This window comes from Rhagoletis zephyria, unplaced genomic scaffold (genome assembly GCF_001687245.7).
Source record: "Rhagoletis zephyria isolate East Lansing unplaced genomic scaffold, Rhagoletis_zephyria_1.1 Rzeph_scaffold_00561, whole genome shotgun sequence".
Lineage (NCBI taxonomy): Eukaryota > Metazoa > Arthropoda > Insecta > Diptera > Tephritidae > Rhagoletis > Rhagoletis zephyria.
Window position 1 is genome coordinate 210,104 of NW_016157645.1, and position 23,163 is coordinate 233,266.

General features: G+C 44.2%; 1 protein-coding gene across 1 annotated transcript; it reads right to left on the reverse strand.

The window, feature by feature from the left end:
- Positions 1 to 2,781: 2,781 nt before the first annotated feature.
- Positions 2,782 to 6,642, reverse strand: LOC108360371 (uncharacterized protein K02A2.6-like). Its single transcript, XM_017612624.1, has 3 exons — positions 5,818 to 6,642; positions 2,903 to 5,749; positions 2,782 to 2,859 (listed from the first exon to the last, which is right to left on the reverse strand). Exons 1-3 carry the CDS (start codon positions 6,640 to 6,642, stop codon positions 2,782 to 2,784), a joined length of 3,750 nt encoding a protein of 1,249 aa, XP_017468113.1.
- Positions 6,643 to 23,163: the final 16,521 nt, after the last annotated feature.

The following is a 23,163-nucleotide window of genomic DNA, read 5'->3' on the forward strand; positions in this document are numbered from 1 at the left end:
GCGTTCAACAATTACGCGTTTTTTTTTGTTCTCTTCGTTGTTTACTTCTTACAACAAAGATGGCGTCGAGATTTCAACAGCTAGAAAATAACTTTTTTCTTTCTTTCCTTAAGGCGTGATCTTGTGTCTTTCGTTCATGCGTTTACGGTTAAGGCCACGAGTTATCTGCGTGTTTATGGCGTTAAGTGCTGTTGTTGTACTGTGCACTTTACGGAAACCATGCTGATGCTTCGCTGGGGCCAGGTGCAGTGTTGCCGTTTTAGTCCTTTGGTGGCTAGATTTAGCTACCACATACTTTTTTTGGCCACATAAATTTAAAATTGCCCTAGCCCTTTTTTTAGCCCTTTTTAGAGTTTATTCATACTTGGCATGAAAAACTTGTATATGCTTAATTTGATCTAAAATTTTTTGTTCATCTATGTAAGAGATGAATTTTTGAACTAAGAATGACTGATATATATACATTAGACTGCATCACTCCCCATACAAAAAAAAAACTTGGTACTATTTTTCCATTGGAATTATAAAAGCTATTATATTTTAAGACGTCCACCAAAATATTTCGGAAAAATATTAAGATTTAAGTGAGCTGGACCGATTTGAAAATACCTCCAAAAATGGAGTTTTTTATGAATAAAAATAGTTTCTTAAAGATTTTTTTTTAAAAATCCCCTCAAATGACGAAACGGTTTAAGCTTAAAATATTTGCATAAGAATATTTAAAAAAAAAGAAAAAAAATTTTGAACGGAATCGTAATGATGAGATTTTTGATGCTGTTTTTTTAACTTTTTTCAAAGATTGGTATAGGAAAAACTTGAATAACTGAACCTAAACTCTTCCGATTTAGACTTAAGAGGTGTCAATGGAAAGGTATTTTCCCTTTTATTTCTTTGCTAATAAACTCATTCAAAGGATGGAAGAGAAAGGTAGGATGAACGAACTTCTTTCAAAGTTGAATTAAGTTGTGTTGGTATTCGAAAAAACAAGATGGGACACGAATGTCGTTTTTTTGGCCAGAAATAAAAACAGAGTGAAAATACCTTTCTACTGAGATCCCATAAGTCTACATCAGAACATTTTTGGCGCAATTATTCAAGTTTTTCGTAAACCAATCTTTGAAAAAAGTAAAAAACAGCATCAAAAATCCCGTTGAAAGGATTTTTAAAGATTTTTATGCAGATTTTTTAAGCTTAATCTAATTTGTTATCTGAGGGGACTTTTATCAAAAAGTTGTTTAAGAAACTATTTATTCATAAAAAACTTCATTTTTGGAGGTATTTTCAAATCGGTCCAGCTCGCTTAAATCTTAATATTTTTCCGAAATATTTTGGTGGACGTCTTAAAATATAATAATTTTATAATCCGGGCGGAAAAACCGCAACTTTTTTTGGTGATGCAGTCTAATATACATATATGTATTGTATGTTCCTTACGTTTTTATACTACTATAGTTTAAAGTAGATAAGTTTACGGCCCTTAATATGTGTATGTTCTTGTGGTGTGATTGTACCAGCTGCTGGTGCGACTTCACAAACTATTTGAAAATTTTATGATTGAAATGATTTGATGAAATTAGCTAAATTTTCTAAGTAAAAAGTATTTTGGCGGAAATTTCTTGCCCTATATGGGTCAAAGCCGTGTTTGTGGAAGATTAAGTTCACGATATTGTAGTTGGGAAAAAAACAATGTTTAATAATATGGTAGAAAAATTATGAAATTTTGGATCTAATCATTTCGATCTTTTCTCGACCTCATTTGTAAAGAAATAAATATTGTACCAGCATGCTGGTAAGTTATATGCTTCGAGCGTGATGGTACAATCACTTGATGGAGCAAGCAAGCTGGTGTCGTATATTTCCCCTTTTATACAAAAAGGTTTGTGGTTGGATAAAGTCTTAGGTTTTTTCCAGACTTCATTGTTTTTCTATACCATTACTTGTTGAAAATGTTTGCGTGTATACTTATATATGTATATGTAAGTAAAAAATTTAGCTACCATTTTTAGCCACAACGACTTTTTTTAGCTCTTTTTTAGCACTTTTTTAACGGAATTTGGCTACCGCTAAAAATGATTCGCGGCAACACTGGTCAGGCGGTTTGTGAAATACGGGAGTCGAAGGCCCCGAGTGTCTTCGCAACCGGGGAAAGGAGTGTTATCGGCCGATAAGAATCTCCTATGTTGGCAGGTTTCCCCGGTTTGAGCAGTGGGACCACTCTCCCCACCTTCCAGATGTCTGGGATGATGAGAGTGGCCATAGACAAATTGAGGACCTCCGTTAGGTACTATTAAATTTGCACTCAATTCTCTTTATTCAATATTTACATTAACTTCTTACCTAATTACAAATGCGCTGTAAGAATATTTAAATGTACAGCGGCTAGCGAATGCCGGCACGGTTCAACCAAGACTGCCCTACAACTCTCCTTGATCATAACATAGTCATGATCACTCAAACATTCGTTAAGTTGAAAGCTCTTAACAGTTGTGCCATAAGCTTGCATATTTAACACCCCTTAACGCATAGCATAGAACCCCGGTGGCTTCCTGGCCCTCATTGGAAAATCCCGCGCGGGTGACGGTGATGGGCTTGCTTCGATTGGAGCTGGCGACCGAAGCACTAAAGGAGGTGAATTCTCAGTCATCGGCGAAGCTTTTCCTGCCGGGATAGTTGAAACGGGTGACTCTGATTCAGCAGACAGATCGTCGTTTGCGTTCTCCTCTTTGCTTTCCGATATCTCTATGTAATGATCGGAAGAGACCAAGCGAGGACGAATTTGATCTAGATGTCGCTTGATTGTTCTTCCATCTTCGAGTCTAACAGTATACGATATGGGCCCAGTTCGTGATTCAGTTGTTGCTTGTTTCCAAAGGGGCCCGGATGCATAATTACGGATCCATACAGGATCATCCTTGGAAAACGTGTTGACCTTCGAGGTGTGGTTATCGGTTTGTGCGGTTAATTCATGTGGATGAATTTTATCAAAATATGGTTTAAGCTTCCTGTTAAACATTAGCTCTGCTGGCGACTGTCCGGTTGATGCATGTGGTGTGATGTGTTGGTTAAACAAGACTCGAACAAGCTCTAAATTTATATCGCATTTCGTAGACAGTTTTTTAAAAAACTGTTTAGTTGTTTGTACCATACGCTCAGCCTGTCCGTTTGAGGACGGATGGAATGGAGCACTGCGGATATGTCTTATCAGATTATCGTTCATAAATGACTTAAATAACTCCGAAGTGAAGGCGGTGCCATTGTCAGAAACAATAGAATCAGGTAGGCCGTGTGTTGAAAACAAGGTACGTAATGGCTTGATAGCGGCTTCTGACGATGTTGATTTCACGATAAAAACTTCTAGCCATTTAGAGTAAGAGTCTACTACAATGAAAAATTGTCGGCCCTGAAAAGGGCCTGCGAAGTCAATGTGTAGTCGTGACCATGGAACTTTGGTCGACTCCCACACGTGTACAGGAGCTTGCGAGTTGTTGTGGCGTGTAACTTGGCATGGTGTACAAAGCTTGACTACGCGTTCGATGTCAGCGTCTATTTGGGGCCACCACACGTAGCTCCTCGCTAAGGCTTTCATGCGCACAATTCCAGGGTGGCTTGCATGCAGTGCATCCAGGATTACTTGTCGACCACCCGGAGGTACGATGACGCGATTACCCCATAATAAACATCCTTTTAATGTTGATATCTCAGTGCGACGTACGAAGTAGGGATATAGTTTATTTTCACGAGTTAGAGTATTCGGCCACCCCCTTAACGCCCAGCTTAGCACCATAGATGTATCGGAGTCTTTTGCTGTGAGCGAAGCGACTTGTTTAGCGTCGAGCACGGGATGCGTAGTCATTTCTATCATCAACACTTCAGATGGTTCCTCATCTTTTTTGGCGTATGTGTCAACAGGAAAACGGCTAAGAAAATCTGCATTTCCCATTCTGCTCCCAGAGCGATGAATGATTTCAAAGTCGTAAGCGTTGAGAAAGATACACCTTCTAAGCATTTGATTAGAAATGACTGCGGGAATAGGCTTTGTTGAATTAAAAATACCAAGTAGGGGACGATGATCGGTGACAATCGTAAAACGCCTACCGTATAAGTAGTCGTTGAATTTCTTGACACCAGCAATAATTGCTACAGCTTCCCGGTCAATTTGTGCATAATTCCTTTCAGTTTTGTTCAATGTGCGAGAGTAAAAAGCCACTGGTCTTTCAGAACCGTCTTGCATACGATGGCTCAAGACTGCGCCAACTCCAAAAGGCGATGCATCACACACAAGCACAAGAGGCAGCTTCTCGTCGTAGTGGACAAGAACACGATCAGACACGATAAGTTGTTTGAGTTGCTCAAAAACTTCTTGATGATGCGACGTCCACAACCATTTGCAATTTTTGTCGAGCAGGCGATGCAAGGGCTCAGCAATTGTTGCTTTGTGTGGCAAAAAACAGTGGTAGAAATTGAGAAGCCCTAGAAACGCTTGTAGTTGTTTTTTATCGCTTGGTGGTGGTGCGTTTTGAATAGCTTTCAATTTCCCTGGAGCTGGTCGGATACCAAACGAATCCAGCTTAAATCCTAGAAATTCTATCGTTGGCTCATTGAATTTACACTTATCTTTATGCAGGCGAAGGCCAGCGTTGTCAAATCGAAGAAAAACTTGTTCCAGGCGATGGGCTAACTCTTGCTCAGATTTCCCCATAACTACGATATCATCGAAGTATGGTAGCACTCCAGGAATGTTACGCAGGAGGTTTTCAATAAAATTTTGAAAAATGCCTGGGGCGGAAGAAATTCCGAATTGTAACCGGTTTACGCGAAAAGCACCTTTGTGTGTTACAATAGTTTGCAGAATTGCAGATTTCTCATCCACGACTAGTTGCTGATATGCTTGCGCTAGATCCAATTTTGCGAACACGCTGCCCCCTTCAATTGATGAGAGTAATACGCTGACAGCCGGAATTTGAAAACAGTGTGGTTTAAGTGCCTTATTGAGTGTTGATTTATAATCACCACAAATTCTGATCGAGCCGTCACTCTTGGGAACGGGCACAATTGGCGTTGCCCATTCTGAATATTCAGTTGGTTCTAGTATACCCTGAGATATTAGGCGTTCTATTTCAGCTTCTACAAGGCCACGAGTTGACAATGGTATGCGACGGGGCGGAAGGCGAATCGGCTGTACAGATGGATCGATTTGAAGAGAGACGGGCGGTCCAGTACACTTTCCCAGCTCTTTGAAAAAAAGATGATTGAATTTGGTGAGAACGTTTTGTATCGAAGATGTGGTACTGATTTGATAGACCCCCTGGATGCTTATTCCCAGCGGTCCAAACCAGTTGCACCCTAGTACATTAGATCGATTACCATCAGCGACGACAACCGGGAGATCATTCACTAATATGCCGTTGTAGTTAATTTGCACATCCACTATGCCCTTTATTGGAATGCGATTGCCTTGGAAGTCAACGAGCTGTAGTTCACATTTGTATAATCTTGGATTAGCGCCCGCCCACACGCGCTCGAATGTCGATGATGACATAATTGTGTAATTGGACCCAGAATCGACTTCAAATTTGCAGCGTCGTCCATTGATTGTTATGGTAGTGGATTTCTTTAAATCCACGAGTGGTAGAATTTGATTTACCGAGTGTTTTTTTGTGTTCTTTTGTTGCGTTGAATTTGACTTCTTGTGTGAATCTTGTCGATGGGCATTTGAATTGTGGGATGAGCTGGTTGATCGGCAAACGCGCTGTAGATGCCCTTTGATTCCACATGAAGAGCATACAGTCTCAAGGTAAGTGGTAGAATTTGATTTACCGAGTGTTTTTTTGTGTTCTTTTGTTGCGTTGAATTTGACTTCTTGTGTGAATCTTGTCGATGGGCATTTGAATTGTGGGATGAGCTGGTTGATCGGCAAACGCGCTGTAGATGCCCTTTGATTCCACATGAAGAGCATACAGTCTCAAGGTAAGGACATTTGACACGTGCATGTTTTCCTCCACATCCCTGGCATGGCTTCATTGCTGCACTACTGCGATAGGTTGATGGCTTGTGACTACTTTGCTGGTTGTAGTTTTTACCGTTTCGTCTTATGATTTGTTGGACATGATCAGGTTGGCGTATCTCCAATGCATTTTTCGTGGCAGCTTCAGCTGTGGTAGCACGATCAATCACCTTTTGCAGCTGTAAGTCAGACTCAGCGAGCAAACTGCGTTGTAGTGCCTCGTCACGTAACCCACAAACCAACCGGTCACGCAGCATACGATCCAGAGCGGTACCAAAACTGCAATCGACCGCCAGCTTCCGTAAAGCAGCAACGTAATCAGCAAAGTTTTCATTGGGTTGCTGGTCGCGCTTGTGAAATTTATAGAACGCAGCGATTTCGGAAGGTTTAGGAGAAAAATGATTAGTCAGCGTACTTTTGATCTCCTTAAGTTTCAATTCACCTACCGGTTTAGGTGCTACCAATGATGTAAGGAGGTCAAAGAGACTCGGTCCGGCCAATGTCAAGAATATTGCTTTTTGACGCTCTCCCTCCTGTACATCATTGGCCATCAAATAGAGTTCGAAGCGTGCATAGTACGATAGCCATCTTTCAGGTTGAGCGATGTCAAACGGCTCCAGATTTCCCAAAGATGCCATTGTGCACAATACTTGATTCTTTATTTCACCTTCTTCTTTCAAAGGCATTCAAAATTTTTCCCACTTCAAGGTATAGAAAAAATCTTTTGCAATGAGAATGTACGAAATCAATCCGTTACTCCCGTTAAGAAACAAGTAATGCCAAAGTACAGGTAGCGCAGAATGGTGTGATAAACTTCACACAAAAACAATACCACACCCCGATGCCGTTTGCCTTTTCTTATTCACCAATTTATTTGTGAGTTGTTCTTGTTAAGTTCGTGTGCATAGAATCACGCCACAATTGGTAGGCACGTTTAAGAATATATATATATGCGCAAATTTTTCTTTTGTTTTTTTTTTTTTGGGACTACGAGCATCCCATTCTCGTCGCCAATATTAAATTTGCACTCAATTCTCTTTATTCAATATTTACATTAACTTATTACCTAATTACAAATGCGCTGTAAGAATATTTAAATGTACAGCGGCTAGCGAATGCCGGCACGGTTCAACCAAGACTGCCCTACAACTCTCCTTGATCATAACATAGTCATGATCACTCAAACATTCGTTAAGTTGAAAGCTCTTAACAGTTGTGCCATAAGCTTGCATATTTAACATTTTTTCATAAGTGCGATTATAACGGGCCACTCTTCTGCTGTCGTGATCTTGTCTTTTTGGTTCATGCCGTAAACGTACCTGTAAGAGAACGATTCTAGTAGCGTTGGACTTGTCAAAGGCGTTTGACACCGTCTGCCATTCCACGCTACTAGAAGATATAGAGGCCTCCTCTCTCCCACAGAGGCTCAAACGGTGGTCGGCAAATTATCTGAGTGGTCGACACTCGTCGGTAATGTTTAGAGACAAAACGAGTAAACTCAGAAAAATAAAACAGGGGGTTCCACAGGGTGGTGTCCTTTCCCCGTTACTGTTTAACTTTTACATTTCAAAGCTCCCTCAACCACCAGAGGGAGTCTCGATTGTCTCTTATGCCGACGATTGCTCGATCATGGCGACTGGGAATGGAATTGATGACCTGTGTTCGAAAGTAAACGGGTATCTCTCCGAACTTTCTCGCTTCTTCACTGCAAAGTGTCTAGCCCTCTCCCCTACGAAATCCTCCGCGACCCTGTTCACAACCTGGACGAAGGAGGTCAGGCTACCGCTGGGGATTCACGTCGATGACACACCAATTCCGACGGTGAATAACCCCAAAATACTCGGAGTAACATTCGACAGCCTGCTCTCCTTCTCTGCGCACTCAACCGCTATTGTCAATAAAGTACAGAGCCGCAACAAGGTCCTCAAGTCGCTAGCCGGCAGTACTTATGGAAAAGACAAAGAAACGTTGCTGGCAACATACAACGCAATAGGCCGGCCGGCTTAAACTACGCAACATCAGCGTGGTCGCCGGGGACTAGTAGGACGCAGTGGATGAAGCTACAGACGGTACAAAACACAGCACTTAGGACAGCGACCGGATGCCTCCTGATGTCACCAGAACACCACCTCCACGATGAGGCGAAAATGCTCCCAATTAGGGAGCACAACACGATGCTCTGCAAGCAGTTTCTGGTTGGGAGCCACAGATGTAGCTACCCAAATAGACAGCTGCTTGCAGAGGAGCCCTCGCCAAGGCACGTCAGGAGGCCTCTATATTAACTGACGGACGAAGTCCAGAGGTTCATTAAGCAGCCTCTCTACCCGTCAGCTTACAGACAGGCCCTGAACGGCATTCATAGGGACGCAGTCTCGAGTTATGTAGACTCTAGACCTCTGAATGCCGTTCTAGGCTTACAAACACCGGTCATCGACGCGACGGAGCTCCATCTGCCTCGGGTGACCAGAACAACAATAGCCCAACTTCGCTCTGGTTACTGCAGCAGGCTAAACTCCTACCTGAGTAGGCTAAATGCGGATGTGCCGAACGAATGTCCGGCATGCGGAGAGACCCCTCACGACTCGAAACATCTCTTCGCATGGCCGGAAAACCCCACAACCCAAACGGCGTCGTCCCTGTGGACCGACCCCATAGAGGCTGCACGCTTCTTGGGGCTGCCGTTAGTGGAACTCGACGACAACGACTGAGATATCATCCGATCTGGGCGGGGTTGTTGTAGCCGCTACAACAACAACAACAACAATAGACAATACCACCGACACAACAGACCACACTGCATATACAACTGCATCACCACACACACGCCACCGCCAACAACTCCTAGTCCCTCCAACCATCTGCACGGTGTGCCAGTCCAGGATATGCCGTAATGTGACATCAGTCAAGTGCAATACTTTCCCTGGCTGGTGTCACTTTAGAGCAGACCTGGGCGGCGCCTGCCCGGCAGGCATATCCGCGTATACATACACGCTCTGCTTTAGAAGGCAGTGAAAGCTTCATTCAACCGCACGACTTGTTCGCACGCACACAGTGACATCAATTTCTCGCACACTACAAAAATTCTCTGTCGAAGCTGCCCACCTCTGCATTAGAGCATGCTCAAGACTGCGCATCACGCGAGATTGGACGAGGGACTATGAGGGCCCATGCTTGGTCGCAATCCCCAACTGCGACGCCGCCCACTATCCCCACAGGGCAACAGCCTCAGCAGCAGCAAGCACAGCATGTGGCGGCCCGGCAACACACGTCACTAACACCTCGCATTCCAATAAGTCTCCCTAGGCACACGAAGATTTTACAATTCTTCAGAGAAATCGAGGAGATAACTGTCTTCATGAGTCGGCACGGAATATTAATAGCTGGGGTCAAAGAGACGAAGCTACACGGCAATTCAATACGGTTGAATTGCGCCAGATACAACGTGCACCGTGGAGATCGCGAGCGAGATAATCGTGCATTCATCACGCACCACACCGTGCAGTATCGTCATATCGAAGCAGACATCGACCGCAGGGACACAATCTTAGAATGTCAGGGAATTGCTATCCGGTCAGGCGATGTCGAGCTCGAAATATTCAACGTATATATACTAGGGGGGGTAAAAAAAATCCAAGTTTTTTTTTTTGGATCCGACACACGAAAACTAGTTCCTAGGGACCTCTAGAAAGTACTTTCCAAATCTGAGCTCTTAATATTAACGGGAAGATTATGCTCATCATAGTTTTCCATTTTCAATTTAGTCTCATTTAAAAATGGTCATTTATCATCACCAATAGATCGTTAAACCAGTTGCATCGTCAATATTTATAGGAATGATAATAGGAGATAATTTATGATCTATTTCAGAAAAAGAAGGTTTTTATTTAAGAAATATCATCAAACATATTAGTAGAAAAATAATTCTATTTCGCCATATGAAATTATATAATTCTATACAGTATTGATACAAAAATATATTTTTTCTTTTAGTTTAAGTTATAAAAATTGACTTGCTTGAAAATTGAATTTATAAAAATTGATAAACCCAAATTCTCATGATTATTGTCAAAATTCATAAATTGAATGGAAATACTATTAAAATCAGGCATTGGGATTCTACTGCGAATATCTTGTAAATGGTTAGAGTAATCGCTCNTAGTTTTCGTGTGTCGGATCAAAAAAAAAAAATACTCGATTTTTTTGACCCACCCTAATATATACCCTCTGCCACCAGCTGNTACTGCGAATATCTTGTAAATGGTTAGAGTAATCGCTCGACCTTTTTTGTAGAGCGTTCAATTTCCTATAGAAATAATTGAAACTCATTTGACAATAATTATTTTTTAGTTAGTTAAAAAATTCAAAACAATAAGGCCCCTACNATATCTTAAAAAAGGCAACATCAAATGTGTATATATGGAATCAGGGAAAGCTAAATCGTGGACATACTTAATCGAATATACTCTATCTCTTTAGCAGAAAAAAAGGCAATTTCCATAAAATCCGTTCCCTGGTGATAAGATATGACCATTTTTATATGAGACTAAATTGAAAATGGAAAACTATGATGAGCATAATCTTCCCGTTAATATTAAGAGCACAGATTTGGTAAGTACTTTCTAGAGGTACCTAGGAACTAGTTTTCGTGTGTCGGATCAAAAAAAAAAAATACTCGATTTTTTTGACCCACCCTAATATATACCCTCTGCCACCAGCTGCCGGCAGGATATCACCCTGAAATAGGTGCGCTCCTCAGAGGCGAAAACCGTATGGTAGTTGGTGACTTCAATGCGCACTACGATCTTTGGCATTCAATCCTGTCAAACGATCGTAGGGGAACACAATTGGCTGAGCAGATAGACGATTCGACATTCTGCACAATGAACGACGACGCACCCATCAGGATGATGGGCAGCTGCTGCAGGTCTCCAGACCTAACAATAGTCAGCGCTGGTCTGATTAACAGCGTATCATGGCGATTTATGCTGACGTTAGCATCAGACCACTTGCCTATAATATCTCGATTGATAAACCAGCCGACTTTGCTTCCGCGGATCACCGGACCTATGTCAACTTTTCTAAAGCTGATTTGGAAAGGCTTCGCGGATGTTACTGAAAGCGCCTTCGCTGCACTACCCACACCAACCGACGTTCACGTAGATGAGCGTAAATTTGGCAGGGTTGTCACTGCTGCTGCAGCCCGCTTCATCCCAGCGGGATGCATCTCGGACCCTCGTCCGAATATTCCTACTTAAGCGTCTGTCGTAGCCGATGAGCGCGACAACCTTCGTCAGACCGATCCCGGAAATCCCCGTATCAGGGATCTCAATGTAATGGAAATGGGAATAGCATCTGAAGACCTGCAACTTCGCCTCTGCAGTGAGTAAGCTTTGATCAACCGTGATCAATAGTGTAAACAAATACATTTATTCTGCTCAATATTGGTTATTTAACTAAAGTTATTACTACTAAAATGGCAACTCAAGATTCGACTTATTCCGANCGCTGAGCGACGATATAGTTCAATGCAGTCCAATTTTTAATTGTTTAATCTTAATTAAAAAATATTTACAATGTGGTTGTTCACGCTGATTAGGTATTTCATTGATTCTTACAAAGAAGTTGGAAACTGTGTACCTATGTACTTATTTAAAAACGTCATTTAGAGTCTGGTAATGTTTACGAAGATATTAACATACATATGTACCTAATACGGGAAGCCTGATTTTCTAAAATATGTATTTATATATATATACTTATATATGAATGTATTTCATTTATTTTCAGCCTTAAAAGGATTTACTTTTCAAAAATGCAAATAAAAATTGATTTTCTTTGGTTTGAAAAATTTGTCTATACGTACTATATAAAAGAGTTTGTGATTACCTGAGTTGTTAATCTAATAAAAAAAATGGTTATTTTTCCTTACATTTGGTAACTTTTTCGTCAAATCTTGGTTAGAAAGTTCTTTGAGCGGCGGCAACACTGGTTGAAATAGACTTTGGTGACCACGCTTCGTCGGACCCAGAGCGATGCGCGAGCTATTTTAGCCGGCAGTTCATTCTGCAACCCCCGGTGGATAAAGCCAGACGTCGAGTGACCAGAAAGCTGCACAAAATGCAAAAACCCAGTGCGCCTCTTGTTTTCAACAGCGGTAAGGTAAGGGTAGCCATCGGGAAGGCGAAAGCGTCCAAAGCCATTGGACCCGACGCAATATGCATGCTGATGCTGAAAAATTTGGGTCCTGCGGGAGTAGCGTACCTAAAGGAGGTCCTCAATTTGGCAATGGCCACTCTCGCCTTTTGCCAATGTTATTGTGGCTTATTAACATTTTATTTTTTTTTATATTTTTTATTGAGCTTTGTATCAAGATTGTATATTAGGAAAAATTGAAAAAGCAACAAAGTCTAAGCGGTAGAAGTTATAGCAGCTATTTCGGAGATCACCACATCTCTTCATCAGACTTCTTCTTTCTAGACTTCAGCAGGGATCGAACCTGCGAATTCGATGTTCAAAGTCAGAAGCGTTAACCACTGAGCTATGTACATCCCGTAAACTCTTGTTGCTAATTCATTTTCCTTATTCAACCAACTACTATCAAGTGCAGCTGATTTGCCGCTATTTAAACTCGACAGCGTGGTTGTTGTTGTCAATACTATACATCCATTTGCTTATTTTATTTTTTGTATAGTTTCAGGCAGGCTCTTCCTAAACTATGTATTTGTCAATGTTATTGTGGCTTGTTAACATTTTATTTTTAATATTTTTATTGAGCTTTGTACCACGATTGTTTATTAGGAAAAATTGAAAAAGCAACAAAGTCTAAGCGGTAGAAGTTATAGCACTATTTCGGAGATCACCACATCTCCTCATCAGACTTCTTTTTCTAGACTTCAGCAGGGATCGAACCTGCGAATTCGATGTTCAAAGTCAGAAGCGTTAACCACTGAGCTATGTACATCCCGTAAACTCTTGTTGCTAATTCATTTTCCTTATTCAACCAACTACTATCAAGTGCAGCTGATTTGCCGCTATTTAAACTCGACAGCGTGGTTGTTGTTGTCAATTCTATACATCCATTTGCTTATTTTTCTTTTTTGTATAGTTTCAGGCAGGCTCTTCCTAAACTATGTATTTGTCTCGTCATTCCAGACGTCATCCCATTCTGGAAGATGGGGAGAGTTGTCCCGTCGCTCAAACTTGGGAAACCAGCCAACAAAGGAGAGTGTTATTGTCCGATAACTCTCCTCTCCTAGAGGCCTTGCTATTCGCGTATTTTACAAACCACCTGACCCGAGCGAAGCATCAGCATGGATTCCGTAAAGTGTACAGCACAAGAAAAGCACTTAACGCCATAAATACTTAGATAGCTCGTGGCCTTAACTGAAAGAGCCCCTGTGAAAGAACAATTCTAGTAGCGCTGGACCTGTCTAAGGCGTTGGACACTGTCAGCCATTTAACGCTACTAGAAGACACAGAGCCCTCCTCTCTCCCACAGGGAATCAAACGGTGGTCGGCGAATTATCCGAGTGGTCGACACTTGTCAGTAACTTTTAGAGACAAATCGAGCAAACAGGAACATAAAACTGGGGGTTCCACAGGGTGGTGTCCTTTCCCCATTACTGTTTTACTTTTACTTACATTTCAAAGTTCCCTCAACCACCAGAGGGAATCTCGATAGTCTCTTATGCCCCTCGCTAGGGCAGGCACCTTGTCGTTGGTGCGGGGGCTTAGCTAAATCTCCAGTCAGACCTTCCCTGGACTGGGGCAACGCAGCCGTTCTTGCCACTGCTGCGCTGCCCATCCCAGCTTAGGGCTGCTGGCGGACAGCGACCAAGAACTGCCACCTCCTAATCCAGGGTATGACGCGACACCGTGCCCATTGGACGGTTTGCAGCCTGTATTTTAACGGCGCCTTCTCGACACCGGGCCGCCTCGAGGAGTAACAGTGGCCTTACCGCGCCAAGGGGCGCTGGCGCGGCGGACGATCGAAATCCCTACCAAGCATATATACTGCTACGCTTGGCAAGTCAGGCACGCGGTCGTAAGAAAAAGATGAAGACAATAAACAAACAAACAAACAACCATAAACAACAACAACAACAAACAAGCAACAATAAAGAGGAACAAAAACAAACAGGTACAAGGCACGACAAAGGTTCTCTGGCTCAAACTAAGCCAAAAAAGAGCAAAGAGGAACGGAGGAAGAGCTTCCTAGAGGGCCTCTCCGATGCCGAAGCAGCGCTCTTCATTGAGCACGAGAGGGATGATGATGAGCCCTCCACGAGCAGTGGTATCTTCCACGAAATGGCGTTGAGGGACTCTGAAGAAGACAAGAGGTACAGGGGTATGCACCACAGCGAATCGTCACGCGAGCGCCACAGGTCTCCAAGCCAGTCCGGCTCGACAACATCGCGCGAGTCTATGCAGCGGGACAGAGACCGCCATATGGATAGGCGGGCGAACCCGCCTACAGTTCCGGGTCGAGGGCAACCTGGCGCCCTAGACGACCGTAAGCGATTGGGCCTCAGCGGCTCCAAAACGAGGTCCTATATTAGGTACCTAGAGCAAGGCAAAACTCCCGAGGTAGCCAGGAGACTGGCTCTCGCCAGATCATCCAGCAGGAGTCGAGCAGATGCGGCAATGAGCGCGAGGGCAAAACGACCGCACCCGCAAATGAGCGGAAGAGCAGGCAGCACCAGCAGCAGGGTGGAGAGGCATCCGGCAGTCAGACTACACCCGCTGAAAAGCGGAAGAGCGGGCATTTAACGAGAATGCTGAACCCAAGCCCGCTGGAATGCGGAGCGTTGAGCAACCTCGTGATTCGGGCAGAAGGTTTGACAGGCGCGCCGATGAGACCGCACCCGCTGGAAAGCGGAAGAGCGGGCATTGTAGTCGGGATGAGAAGCACGGAGACCAGAGGAAAGTAGTAAGTGGTTCCGGTGAGACCGCACCCGCTGCAAAGCGGAAGAGCGGGCAATTAACCCCCAGAATCTGGCTTCAAAGAATCAGCGTGAGTTTCCACCCCCTCCGGCATCGGGACCCGGGGGTAGGCACTGGGGCCAAACGTCTGCGCGGGGCGGCGGAGGGCAGACGCACAGCTACTCTGGCGCGCTAAGGGGCATCAGGGTGGCGGTGCTGACTAGAAACTATCCCGCGGAGGCGCTTAGTCCGAATGAGTTGACTACCCTGCTGGACGCCATAATGGACGAGGTGTTCAAAGGATGGAAGCACCCGCTGGCCTTCTGCGGAGTTTATTTCCGTCCAGGTATGCTCCTTGTGGACTGCAAGGATGAGGGTACGGCAAAATGGCTGGAAGAGTTTGCACCAAAACTAGGGAGCTGGAACGGAGTTGACTTTGCTTCAAAAGGGGTGATGAAATACCACCCATGCATAATATGACTATCTTCCTGCCGAGAAGTGCCGACAGATCGGCAGATTATGTGATGGGGCTGCTAAGGGCGCAAAACGAAGGTCTTAACACACCAGCGTGGCGCGTCATCTCAAGCAGCATTGAGGATGCTGGCCTGCGGCTAAACGTGGGCATAGATAAGGCAGCGGAAGAAGAGCAGGTAGCTGACGGGGGTAATATGCAGGTGGACGTAGTCCCCCCAGTGTCAACAGCTGCAAAAGCTACAGCGGTAGAGGACGCACAGGTTTGTCAGCCCAAACTTCTAACCCGCTAGGCACCAACCAGCTAGTATCAGCGGCTCTTGCACAGGGGCAGGTCCCCTCAACGCAGGAGCTGATGGAAGGACTAGACCTGAGAAGGCCTTAGCTCGAGGGGAAAAGCGAAATTGCAGCGTCGGTTGCGATTTCCAGCAGGTTTTCTACGGACGATCTGGGCATTATACTTATTCAGAAGCCGTGGACAAATAACAAGGTAATATGGGTCCTCGCCGCAGAGAGGCCCAGAGCATGCGTAGTGCTTAGAAACGATATTAATTATTTCTGCATTACAGAGTTTTTAACGCAAGATTTGGTAGCAGTGCAGGTGACACTTCGGGTGGATGGAAGGCCCGTGGAATTAGTCTTCGCTGCTGCATATTTCCCCGGGGACAGCAACACCATACCCCCGGCAGAGGTACAACAATTGGTGACACATTGCCGGAAGACCCGACTTCCTCTTATCCTCGGATCCGACACAAATGCGCACCACGCGGAGTGGGGGAGCACCAACACCAATAGAAGGGGTGAGTCCTTATTAGAGTACCTATTAAGCGAAGNGCAGTGCAGGTGACACTTCGGGTGGATGGAAGGCCCGTGGAATTAGTCTTAAGATATGTGTATGAACAATGTTGGACATTGTCCGATGTTTGTCATCAGAGCAAGACAGGAGGTCCTTGACCTCACTCTGAGCAACAGCGTGGGTAATGATATGATAACGCAATGGAGAGTGTCCACGGAACCTTCGTTGTCTGATCATAGAATTAACCAATTCGTGCTCGAAGTGGAGGCCACGGTAAGTCCTCCTGTGAGGAACCCCAGGAATTCAGACTGGGGAAAATATAGGAAACTATTAGATTTTAACCTACCCGGTATAGAGAGGCAAGATAGAAGAGATGGCAGTATGTCGCTAGACATAACTCTAGCTGCCCGGAGACCAAGCCGAAGGGAAGGCCAGAACTGCGTGGTGGTCTCGGGTACTCTCAGCTCTCCGGAAGGAGGTGCGCAGGCTATTCAACAAAGCCAAGAGTACGGAATGCTGGGAAGAATACTCAGCTAAACTAACTAGCTACAGCGAGGAGATCAGGAAGGCCAAAAGAGAAAGTTGCAGGACCTTCTGCGAAGGCATCTCGAACACTCCAGCGGCCGCGAGGTTACCCAAGGCTCTTGCCAGAGGAACGGTGGAATCGGAATTAGCATTAAAGCGTCCGGATGGCACCTATACAAATAGCTTAGATGAGAGGGCAACACCTCTGCTTGCAGCTCACTTCCCGGAGGCCACTACCTTAGAACAGGGGCCGGAGGTCCGGCGAACTAGACCGCGACCAGGTGACTGGAAACTGGCAAGAAGTATTTTCACCCAGGATTCAGTCAAGTGGGCGCTGGGATCGTTTGACCGATATAAGGCGCCAAGGGTAGATGGCATCCGTCCAGTCATGTTGCAGCAGGGTGGAGAGAACTTAATACCACACCTAGCGGACATAATGAGAAGCAGCCTTGCGGAGGATTATGTCCCACAGGTGTGGCGCGAGTAATCTTTATCCCGAAGGTGGAAATATCGACTACTCGCTAGCAAAGTCTTTCAGACCTATAAGCCTTACTTCCTTTGTGCTAAAAGCAATGGAGAAGATAGTAGACAATTACATAAGATCTAACATTCTGAAGGTAAAACCCTTACACGTTTGTCAGCATGCGTACAGAGCTGGAAGATCCACGGACACAGCCCTGTATCAACTGACAACCGAAATTCAGGGGGCTTTGGAATGCGGAGAAACCGTGCTCTGCGCTTTCCTCGATAGAGAAGAGAAACGTGCAGCTAGTGATCTGCAACTGGGTGGATACGCTGTTGCATACTAGGATTGCTGAAACCAAGGTGGGGGACAGCGTGGTACAGCTATTAACAACAAAGGGCTGCCCACAGGGAGGGGTTATATCCCCTCTTCTGTGGAGCTTAGTGGTAGATGAACTCCTGCAGCTTCTCTCCGCTTCCAAGGCTATGCGGATGACGTAGTGATCATTGCCAGGGGGAAGTTTGAGAGCACCCTCTGCGACATTATTCAAAGAGGCTTAAGTGTGCTAAGTTAGGCCTTAGCATCAATCCGGCCGAAACCGCCATCATCCTATTTACCAGGAAAAGGGCCCTGTTGGGAATAATCCTGGACACCAAACTTCTATGGAAGAAGCATGTGGACGCGATCATCTCCAAGGTCACGAAAGCGTTAATGGTGTGTAAGCGTCTAGCAGGAAAATCCTGGGGTTGTAGCCGCAGGATCCTAAGATGGCTCTACATCATGATAGTACAGCCAATGATTACCTATGGCGCGGTAGCTTGGGTTTCAAGAACTACTCTGGCCACGGTGAGACAATCACTCACCAAGCTACAGCGACTGGCTTGTGTATGCATAACTGGAGCAATGCGCACATGTCCGACGACGGCGCTCGAACTCGAGCCCCTTCACATAACCATAGAGCAGGCAGCCAAAATAACTATGCTCAGCTTTGCTAGAGAGGGATGTGGCAAAGGTAAGGTCATATCCTCTAGGAATATGGAGAAGCTAGGGGCCTCGATCCCGGTTGCTCTGTTCCCTAGAGATGACATAGGAAAAACTATAGTATTTGAGAAGAGATTTAAGATAGAGTTATGCAGCAAAACAACCTGGAGCGCCCCCGCATTCGAGGGATTACTCCAGGAGTGCACACTGCACTAGTACGCAGATGGCTCGAAGACCCCAGATGGAGTAGGGCAGGAGTCCTTGGGCCCAGAACAAGAATCTCTGTTCCCTTGGGGAAATACCCGAGCATCGAGCACCCGAGTGCGGAAACAATCATGAGTAGAGGGTATAGAAATAAGAAAATTATAATGTTGACTGATAGTCAAATCCTCACTGGTCCTTGAGTGCATTGAGAAGCTAAACTCCCTTGGGAGGCACAATAACATCAGGTTAGCGTGGGTACCCGGCTATAGGGGAGTAGAGGGAAATGAGGTTGCAGACTGTCTCGCTAGGGAGGCGGCAGCCATCACTCCAGTTGGCCCAGAGCCCTTCCTGGCAGTAGGTCTCAATACCATAAGNAGAACTACTCTGGCCACGGTGAGACAATCACTCACCAAGCTACAGCGACTGGCTTGTGTATGCATAACTGGAGCAATGCGCACATGTCCGACGACGGCGCTCGAACTCGAGCCCCTTCACATAACCATAGAGCAGGCAGCCAAAATAACTATGCTCAGCTTTGCTAGAGAGGGATGTGGCAAAGGTAAGGTCATATCCTCTAGGAATATGGAGAAGCTAGGGGCCTCGATCCCGGTTGCTCTGTTCCCTAGAGATGACATAGGAAAAACTATAGTATTTGAGAAGAGATTTAAGATAGAGTTATGCAGCAAAACAACCTGGAGCGCCCCCGCATTCGAGGGATTACTCCAGGAGTGCACACTGCACTAGTACGCAGATGGCTCGAAGACCCCAGATGGAGTAGGGCAGGAGTCCTTGGGCCCAGAACAAGAATCTCTGTTCCCTTGGGGAAATACCCGAGCATCGAGCACCCGAGTGCGGAAACAATCATGAGTAGAGGGTATAGAAATAAGAAAATTATAATGTTGACTGATAGTCAAATCCTCACTGGTCCTTGAGTGCATTGAGAAGCTAAACTCCCTTGGGAGGCACAATAACATCAGGTTAGCGTGGGTACCCGGCTATAGGGGAGTAGAGGGAAATGAGGTTGCAGACTGTCTCGCTAGGGAGGCGGCAGCCATCACTCCAGTTGGCCCAGAGCCCTTCCTGGCAGTAGGTCTCAATACCATAAGGAGAGAGAGGCTCACACTAAGGAATTTTAACTGGCGCAGTTCGGTAGGAATGCGCCAGGCAAAGAGTTTACTTGGAGGGTTTAACGATTTCAGGGCTTAATAAACCTCCCAAAAGAGAGGCTTAGAATTTTAACAGGTTTCCTTACAGGACACTGCAGACTTAGAGGTCACCTACAAAAGCTGGGCATATGGTCGAATGATCTTTGTAGGTTCTGCGACCTGACCAGTGAGACGCCGCTTCACATTCTCACCGAATGTGAGGCTGTCTGCAGAAGACGTGAGAGGAGTTTAGGCTCGTTGTGGCCACAGCTTGAGCACATCCACTCCCTACCCCCGAAGGCACTATTGAACTTTCTGAGGGAGCTGGTCTTAGATGGAGTGATGTGAAGGGCAGAGGGCACAATAGATCACTAGGTTGCAGCGCACACCTCGAATTAATATCTATCTATCTAGTCTCTTATGAGGATAATTGCTCGATCATGGCGGCTGGGAATGGAATTGTTGACTTGTGCTCGAAAGTAAACGGTTATCTCTTCGAGCTTTTTCGCTTTTTCACTACACGGAGCCCAACCATCTCCCCTACAAAATCCTCAGGCACACTTTTTACCACCTGGACGAAGGAGGTCAGACTACAACAAGGTCCTCAAGTCGCTAGCCGGCCGCACCTGGGGTAAAGATAAAAAAAACGTTGCTGGCAACGTACAAGGCAATTGGCCGGCAGGTTCTGAACTACGCAGCGCCCGTTTGGTCACCGGAGACTAGTAGGACGCAGTGAATGGAGCTGCAGACTTGCCAGAGCACGGCACTCAGGACAGCGAAGGGATGCCTTTTGATGTCGCCGCAACACCACCTGCACAAAGATGCCCACATTCTCCCTGTTAAGGAGCATTACACAATGCTCTGCAAGCAGTTTCCGGTTGGGAGCCACAGATGTGGTCACCCAAACAGACAACTCCTGGCTGAAGAGCTGTCGCCCAGGCACGTCAGGAGGCATCTATCTTTACGAACTGACGGATGAAGTCCAGATGTTCATCAAACAACCTCTGGACCCGACAGCTTATCGACAGGCCTTGAACGGAATTCACAGAGAGGCAGTCTCGAGTTATGTAGACTCCCGACCTGTGAATGCCGTTCTGGGCATACAACCATCAGACGTGGACGAGACAGAACTTCGTCTGCCTCGGGAGACTCGGACCGCAATAGCCCAACTGCGCTCTGGTTACTGCAGCAGGTTGAACTCGTACCTGAGCAGATTATACGAAGATGTTCTCAACAAGTGCACGGCATGCGGAGCGTCGCTGCATGACTCACAGCATCTCTTCGTACGCCCTCTAAATCCCACCTCGCTAACGCCCCTGTTCCTATGGACAGACCCCGTCGAGGCTGCACGCTTCCTGGGGCTACCGTTAGTAGAGCTTGACGACAACGATTGAGGGACTAACCGATCTGGGCGGGGTTTAGTAGCCGCTACAACAACAACAACAGGCAATATTTCCAACTTTTCCACGCAAATCGGTGTCAAATTGAGAAATAGAAATTTTATGACGAAGTGCGAACAGCCAGAAAGACCTTTCGGTCAGATTTCGGAAATCAGTTTCAGAAATAAAAATTGCAGATGTGACTGCAATTGAGAGAGCGCAAATCGTTTTCGGAAATATATTTTAATTTGCTAGTGCTGTACTTGCAATCTGCAATTCGCCTTTCGGAAATAAAAAAGACGCTTTACATGCAAGATGTAACTGCTCATGCAACTGCTTTCTGAAATTTCTCAATTTGGCAGCCTTTTCGAAATGTATTGCATTGCCACGTCTGACAGGTATTTATCGAAAATTTGTTTTAGAGAAGCAATGTGAAATAATTGCAGTAACGATTAACTGCTTTGCTGAGCAACCGAGACGTCTGTCTTTTAAATAATTTTTGTAAATCAAATCGGCAAGTTTATATCGTCCCACGCATGCCAGAAACATGAATGTGGAAAAATGAAAATTTTAGGAAATCAAGTTTGAAAGTTTTTTACCAGATTTAGCTCTGCATTCATTTATTTTTTTATTTTGCATTATGTATTTACTACACATATATTATTTTTTATATGCCTACAGTGATATTTGATACCCCTTTTTTGCCCATAATTTAACAAATGAGTGTATTCATATGAAATCAGGTTTAAAGGGGGTTTTGAGGTCGCTGAATTCGAATCTGAAGTCAAAATAAAAAACCAAAATGGCCTATCCAATATGGCGCCTAAAATCTTAAACACAAAAATTTTGCTCATTATTAAACAACAAAAATTGCTTATTATTATATTTTTTTAGAATTATTGCGGTAGCTAAATTCGAACCTGAAATTAACTAATAACAAAATGGCCGATCCAATAAGGCGCTCGAAATTAAAATAAATGTGTTGAGTTTGAAAAATATTTATTAAATTCAGCTAGTATTGAGTTATACTAGGTTTTTTTTTAAGATTTTATTTAAAAATGCTTTTGAATTATCATATGACCATGTTTATATGTATCTTACACGAAATTGGTTGAAAAAAATAATTTAAAAAAATCATCTTCAGGAGAACTTTCAATATTATGTGGTACAAAATCGCATCTTAAACAAAAGGTTGGACACGGGCAAATGGATTCTTTATTTGTGGATTTATGGGCACGAGTTGGGGAACAAATATCACTGTGCGGCTGTAGTAAGAAAATAAGCGTAATATTTCCTGTTAATATTCTTCTATTTGTATGAAAGCAAGTCAATAAAATGTATGTTTAGTACTCCACTCTACTTACTAAACTAAATTTATATTTGGCTTTAGTTAAGATTGTCTTTTCAAATGGAACCCTTTAGTTTATACATATCAGCAAATCCCGCGAGTTGTTTTTTTAGTGTTACTCCCTTCTCTCGGCAAAAGAAAAAAGCGAAAACATTCTTCATGGATTTATTTCAATCAATGGAGTTCCAGAAACAAGTACAATAAAAAATATATCAAGTATTTCAACAATTTTACCCTTAAAATGTTTATTCAGGCGAAAAGGTGCCGAAATTACTCATTTTTTCATTTCTACTCGAAAAAATCTTAATAGCTTTTTTAATAACTTTGGTAAGTTTTCAAATAGAATGTTCTTGTTTGAGGAAATGGGCGTTGGCATCAAATACATCTGTGAAGTTTCAAGAGTGCAACACAAAATTAAAAAAAAGGCAGCATGTAGAATATCTGGCGTAGCTGTTTTGTAATTTTTTGAATTTTAAAATTTGTTTAATTCTCATAATTTAAGTTACACACTTCATAATGTTAAAATGAAACGATGAAAATGTTCTTCTTTCCAAAACGAACGAATCTATTGTAATAAGCAGGGAACGGATTTTATAGAAATTGCCTTTTTTGCTACTAACGTTATTGAGTATATTCGATTAACAATGTCCATGCTTTATCTTTCCCTGATTCCATATATACACCCCTGCCAGCCAAAAGTGGTGAAAAATCTGGTGAAACCGCGGGTTTCGGTCACTTCAAAACTGGTGACATTTGTATGGGCGGTGTGCAGATTGTCACCACTTTCCCCCTGTAAGTGTGAGCCTTGCATCACTGTCGCACTCATTCAGATACTTCGTAAGGAAAACATATAGCTGCACTCGTCTAGCATTGCCCCCTTCTGCCGGCTCAGGGTTGCATTCTCTTCACAGCGAATTCAAAATAA